At 41.9% G+C, this 6,602-nt stretch overlaps 1 protein-coding gene across 1 annotated transcript; it reads left to right on the top strand.

The window, feature by feature from the left end:
• Nucleotides 1-384: 384 nt before the first annotated feature.
• Nucleotides 385-3,639, top strand: LOC146572159 (dynein axonemal light chain 4). Its single transcript, XM_085276165.1, has 4 exons — nt 385-560; nt 933-1,012; nt 2,370-2,453; nt 2,585-3,639. Exons 2-4 carry the CDS (start codon nt 941-943, stop codon nt 2,747-2,749), a joined length of 321 nt encoding a protein of 106 aa, XP_085132291.1. The 5' UTR covers nt 385-560; nt 933-940; the 3' UTR covers nt 2,750-3,639.
• The last annotated feature ends 2,963 nt before the right edge of the window (nt 3,640-6,602 follow it).

Below are 6,602 nucleotides of genomic sequence, written 5' to 3'. Positions count from 1 at the left end.
GACAGAATTAGACACCTTTATAAAATTATTCTTAAGGTATATGTTATTATAACCATCTTGTATCAAAAAGCTGTTAATAATAGGTCCACCTTAACCAGTGTCAGTATTAAGAGTTCTCCTTTTTTTCTATATGTAATAAATGAATCAGAAGTAATTACACAGTTACATAGTATTTCTGTCGTTACATTTTTTCCCTTTTTTGTTTCCTTTTAATTTTCCTTGCATTTAATCTTCATTTTTTCAAATTTATTAAAAAAAGTACAGAAGAATAAAAACTTAATTTGGTTACGTTACCGTTCTCGGAAACGGGCGGATTGCTTTCCATTTGATCGACGGACTCTCAACCAATAAGAACTCAGCTCGGCAGAGCTAGGCGGGGCCCAACTCCACGGATATCGCTTGTTTAAAATGTCTCCTTAACAACCGAACTGGAAGTCAAACAGCAGAAGTTTTCGTGGGGCAAACGCTTCGTAAGTGACACATCTCCGGGTCACTGCGCATTTATCAAGTCTCGATAACGGACGGCAACCCATAACGGCGCGACGGTGGATCTAAATAAGGCGAGTTTTAGCTAGAAAACAACCAGTGCATCAAATGTTTGCTATGAAAACATGCTAAGCTAATTAGCCTGTTAGGGCTGCTAACCTGATAAGGCGCTGTCCCGTTAACAAACCTGCCGTGACGCGATACCTGTGGACACTGTTTAAGTGTGGAACCGCTTATTATTCTGGTGTGAACTACGATGTGAGACTTCTTGTCGTTAGCCAGTATAGGGCTAAACGATGTTAGCTAACTTCGTCCCCAACACAGGTCATGTTAGCCACAGATGTGAGCTTGCTGTGCAGGATAGCCACCACTCCTGATGAAGTGACACTTGGTGACACGCTCCGGGGACAGCATTTTTAACATGCACACACATGCTTTATTTGCAGGAGTCGGAATGGCCGGGACTGGCGAGGGAAAGAAAGAAGAGGCCGACTACAAGAGACTGCACAGCTTCCCTCTCATCAGGGTAGGAATGAAGTGACATTGTTCACCTAGGACCAGGACAAGGAGGTCCTGAGTGTGGATGAGACTTTTGTGATACTGCGAAATAAAAAGATTATGCAGGTGTGAGGCTGCTCTGGTTTAGTAGATGTAGTTGTGATGCATAAGCAGACTGTAAATGAGTGAAGGACACAGTCAACTTTATTTAATGTTAAGTTTAAAACAACTACTGCAGACTAAGATGGCTCAGATGAAAATTAGTGTTGCGACAGATCACAGTAAGTACTGTAAGGACTAATTCGTAGTTAAAAGTTGTAGGGTTAAACATGACTAATGCACCACCAGTTTAAAAAAAAAGCTGATTAGCCTGTGACTGTATTTCCACCAATCACAATTCACCTGTGAAGCAAATCCTCATTAATGAGCAGTTTTGCAGTCAGTATTTTCACATCGAGGTCTGCCTTAACGACTCTGAAAGAAAGAGGCTGAAAATAAGTAGGAAAGTGGTGGTATGCACTCATAGTTCCACTCATCTTTGGGACCAAGAATCAATATGCCTGCACTCAAAAAAATAATAATTTAGATGAAGATACCTGTTATGTAATCGCTAAGAACTTGATAAACTGATTTAGAAACCCTATCAAACCACCTATTCAGCAGCCATTAGTGTGAAAAAGTCATCTCACGCCCACGCACAAAGCTGCCTGTTTAGTTTATCAGACACTTCCCACTGGCAAAGTTTGCTGCAGGCTGACAGCAGCCCACTGCCATACATGCAGCATGCAGGGGTGAGTGTAAAGGTGGCACACCTGTGTAAACGCAACTTCTAAAATTTTAGTTGGCAATTTAGAAGTTGTGCTGCACTGTCACTTAAGGACGCCTGTGTAGCCGGTGCAGTGTCATGAAGAAGTCCATTATCTGATGGTGACATTTGCGTCTCAATGACACAGAAACTGTAACACTCATGTAGGAGTTAGTTTAGTTATTACTGGGAACCTTCTTTTTCTCTTTCTGTGAGAAAACAAAAGAGCGCACACCAAACTTCACAATATTTGTTTGGTCGTTAAATACGTGCACGCTAGGCAACACAGCAGGCTCAGGTGTGGCTCACACAAGGTGTCGTATTCTCTAAGATTAGCAAACAGCTCCTAAGCACCAACTGCAAAATCAAGTCTGTAGCTATTGTGTCTTCACACAGTTGATCAGTCAGAGCACGCTGACTAAACCAAGCATCACAGTGACAGACAGCGCTAGGGAAGAAGTAGCTCGCATGGCAAGTTGTCTGACCACATTGGGGGACGGTCAGAAAGGATGAAGGCAATGCAGTGTTGTTTCTAGCTGACTTGTTTATATTCATGTCATAGCTCTGTGTTTGTCCTCAGCACACAGACATGCCAGAGGAAATGAGGGTTGAGACCATGGAACTGTGTGTTACAGCCTGTGAGAAGTATGCCACCAACAATGAGGTGTGTATATTTTGCTCTCAGTCTTGAGTAAAATATTGAGGATGCCTTTTCAAATTTCTCTCGTGTGTTGTGCTGATGGCCAGGGCTTCTGTTTTTCTTTTTTTTTTCTTTTTTCTTGCCGTCTTCCATAGAGTGCTGCAAAGATGATCAAGGAGTCCATGGATAAGAAATTTGGCAGCTCGTGGCACGTGGTCATTGGCGAAGGCTTCGGCTTTGAGGTCACACACGAGGTGAAGAATCTTCTTTACATGTTCTTCGGAGGAAGCCTGGCCGTCTGCGTGTGGAAGTGCTCGTAGCACCTTCTCTGACGTTCTCGCCGGGCTGGAAATGAACCACCAGCTACCATCCAGATGCTGGTTATACTTGTTTCGGCAGGTTAGGTCAGGTCGCTACCAGCCACTGAGGCAGGAACCGCGAAGTGCTCGTTGATTTTAAAAATGCAGCGAGAATAGAAGAAAGGGGGTTTTGATTGCGACTTTGGCTGGTGGGCCTAAAAATAGCGTCTCGCCTTGTCTGTCACCGGTCTGTTCCTCTCTGTTGTTAACCATCCATCTCTCCATTCAGTACATTAAATAAAAAGGAAAGAGGCGAGAACATTTGTGAGCATGCATGTGCAAGCAAGTTCAACTTCTCCAACAATTACAGCCAGCCAGGGTCTCCAAAGTCCTTTACCCTCATTCCTCTGCAGGGAGTGTGTGTATGTGTGAGTGTTTTATGTTTGTGTGTGCTGGACACACACGTTTTTGTTTTTTCCTTCTTTTTAAGTAGCACCACGTCATCGCCGTGCTCTGCAGTTTGACAAGACTGCGCAACACTAAGCCGTCCACGCCGCCTGTAACTTTACACGTGTCTTTCTCTATCCAACTGCACTAGTGTTTCAATAAAATTTGTAAGATTTTTTTATGTGTACATATTTTGATGCAACTTGAAAACACTTCTTTTTAAGGACCAGTTCATCTTCTTACGATTAAAAAGGCTCTGAGTCTTCTGAGCCGAACACGGCACCCGACCTCACCTTTTCTCCTCGTTAAGGTGTTTGTTATTATCCCTAATAATATCATCACCCCACTGGGTGATAACAGCAGTGTGATTGTTTTCATGTTGATGCCAGTTTTAATGATCCTTTGTTGGATCATTACGCGTGAAGTGACCTGATTGTATAATAAACTGAAATGTGTAAAACAGAGCCCGACATCTGCCTCTGTTTTGTTCTTTGCTGTTTCTGCGAGCTTCGTTACAGTTACCACACAGCATGCTGCAAACTTCGGGCTCACGTTTCTGATTAAATGCAATTCATGAAAAGGAGGTTTTTGTGACAGATTGAGAGCAAATTGGAACCGTTTGTCCTTGAAATGTAGTCAAGCAATTATACTGACATGAGTGATTGCATCCAGCACAGGAAATGTCATTTCTCTCATGTATCAGTACAAGTGAATATGAATGAATAAAGAAAATATATGCTTCACACAGAGGAATAAAATGGTGCCAGCTGCTTCTGCTTGGCTTTCTAAGAATAGAGAAATACAAAAAGGAGGAAAAAAGCTTTAAAAAAAACAAGATGCCAAGGCTTTATGTTCATATGGAAAAAGGAAAACATCAATGTTGGAGCGATGGGGACTTGTCATGAGGGATGATGACGCCCGACTCAGTTTTTGTTGAAGCATTAGTCTGGTTTACAGTTTAAATATTATTTTCCACTAAAGGCAAAGGATGTGTTTGGTCAGACAAAAGTGAGATGACACAAAGTTAAACTGTCAATACCACACCCACACACACACACACACACACACACACAGAGAGCACTTACATGAAACATTTCTCAGGCGCTACATGAAAGCTGAAAATGGCTTAAAAATTCAAGCTTGTGAGCACAGAGAGATAAGGTTTAAAGAATATTTGCTCTGGCCCGAAAACGACGTGTTTATATTCAACACGTAATAGCATGTTGAATATAAACACTGCTCTCATGCTAGTGTTAAACTCAGCCCTGAAGTGAAAGGTCCGGTGCTCTAAACCCATCAGCCACAAGATTAAAGGTGATATTTGCAACATTAATAACCTTGTTTCAATGATTTCCTAGGAGACCACAGGTCCTGACATTTATATGGGTGTTAGTGTTACACTTGGCACAAGCCTGACTAAGCCCACTGCAGTCCCTCACTGGACTCAAGAACCACAACAAACACTCTTAGGTGTTTACTTGGCCTCCAAAGAATTATCTTAAAGCTATTTTTAGATGTAAAACGCAGCTACTTACATATTTGAGACAAATTTCTGTGAGCTGGAAAGCACCAGCTGCAGGTGATTACTAACTGTGGCCTCACAAAAGTGAGCCAATTTGCTCAGTTTTGTGGTAAATGTGTACAAATAATACACTGCTCAGAAAAAATGTACACTTTGAAAACACATCAGATCTCAATGGGAAAAAAAAAGACGTTGGATATTTATACTGATATGACCTGGGTAATGTGTTCAGTTTGAAAGCATGGCACAAAATGAAAATGGTCAACCTACAGGGGGCTGAATTAAAAGAAAATCAAAGTGAAAAAATTATGCAGAGTCCTTTTGTTAAAATCTCATTGCAGTGACTCAAAAATGATATCAGTAGTTTGTATTGCTCACACATGCTTGCATGCATGCCCGACAACATGAGGGCATGTTCCTATTAAGATGATGGATGGTGTTCTGGAGGATTTCCTGTCAGATATAGACCAGGACATCTCTGAGCTCCTGGACAGTCTGAGGTGTAGCCTGGTAGTGTTGGATGGACCAAAGCATAAAGTACCAGAGATGGTCTATCGGATTCACGTCAGGTTAGCCTGGGGGCGAGTCAGTGGTATCAGTTCCTTCATCCTCCAGGAACTGCCTGCATACTCTCACCACATGAAGTCAGGTATTGTAATGCAGCAGGAGGAACCTCGGACCTACTGCACCAACTTAGGTTCTCACAGTGTGTTCAAGGATTTCATCCTGATACCTAATGGCAGTCAGGGTACCGTTACCTAGCCTGTAGAGGTCTGTGTCCCTCTCCATAGATATGCCTGCCCAGACCATCACTGACTAGGGTTGCCAACTCCCTGAAAAATAAATAAGGGACACCTCGTGGCCAGGGCCGGGCAACCTAGTTGTCTTCACCCTTCCCAGTGTGGTAGCTCGTTTTTGTGTGTGTGAAATTATTTTTTAACCATTTGACTTGAATTTGATTTAAGCAGATGCATATTCTTTGTGATATGACCATATGGGAAACAAATGATCATTTAGCCATTTATTTTTAGCTCAAAATGACAACATTAACACAGTAAAACAGGTCTCTTTCTTAAACAGAAGCCTGTCATGCTTAACTTTTGAGAATAAAAGTAAATCTTTCTTTAAAAGAACTCTGTCCTGCTTAACTTAAAATTATATAAATTAATAGAAAGCAATAGAACGAAAAATATTCTTGTAACAGTGCACATATAGTGCATTTAGTACAATTGGCTTCAGTTGAGGTATTATTTCAGCTTTTCTAATGCTAATCAGCTGCTCCTGTTTGTAAACCCACTTGTTCCCATGATTACGCATCATAACTCATCATCATTATTCATCTATGTATTACTTTTATGTATTAGTCATCAATTTGTTGTAATCATCTATCCTTGCAGTTGTTTATTACACAAAATAAATTATATTATCACACTTCTGGCCACATAGCGCTGATATTCACTGCACATGCCCATATTAACCTTAACCAGAGGGTTTAAAAAACAAACCAGTGTTTACATACCATATCTGCTTCTGCCGTGGCCTGGTGGACAAGAAATTGGTTAAGGGTTCCCCGAGCTTTCACGCCCCTCATGTTCTTCATGTGCCCACCATTAGAAGCATGCCTATGGAAAAAGTGCGCCAGCACACAGTGCAGTGTGCGTTATAGGTGTTATGGTGACCTTTTCCAGCCAGGTGTTTCCCTTTTCCCATTCCTCCCTGTGCTTTTGCAGCCTTTTTTTCTTTCTCTGAGCGAATAAACATTGCTGCTCTAATGCTGGGCTTCTGGCCCATTTTGAGACGATTTTTGAGTCGTGCGACCGATTTGGTGATCGGCCCAATTTTGGCCTTCATCGTGCATCGTGTAGTATACGTGGGGTAACGAGAAGCGATTAACACCTCGAGCAG

Source organism: Mchenga conophoros, linkage group LG6, assembly GCF_057382185.1.
Source record: "Mchenga conophoros isolate Kocher_MC1m ecotype Shallow Benthic linkage group LG6, M_conophoros_male_GT1.1, whole genome shotgun sequence".
Taxonomy (NCBI): Eukaryota; Metazoa; Chordata; class Actinopteri; order Cichliformes; family Cichlidae; genus Mchenga; species Mchenga conophoros.
Note: the sequence above shows the minus strand (reverse complement) of the source record. Positions and strands in the feature narration are given on the sequence as shown.

Bases quoted from the DNA above. Each gene is read 5' to 3' on its own strand.
- LOC146572159 (XM_085276165.1), top strand. From the start codon at position 941: ATGGCCGGGACTGGCGAGGGAAAGAAAGAAGAGGCCGACTACAAGAGA. The intron at 1,013-2,369 runs GTAGGAATGAAG...GTTTGTCCTCAG, and splicing joins ACAGCTTCCCTCTCATCAGG to CACACAGACATGCCAGAGGA. The intron at 2,454-2,584 runs GTGTGTATATTT...CGTCTTCCATAG, and splicing joins AGTATGCCACCAACAATGAG to AGTGCTGCAAAGATGATCAA.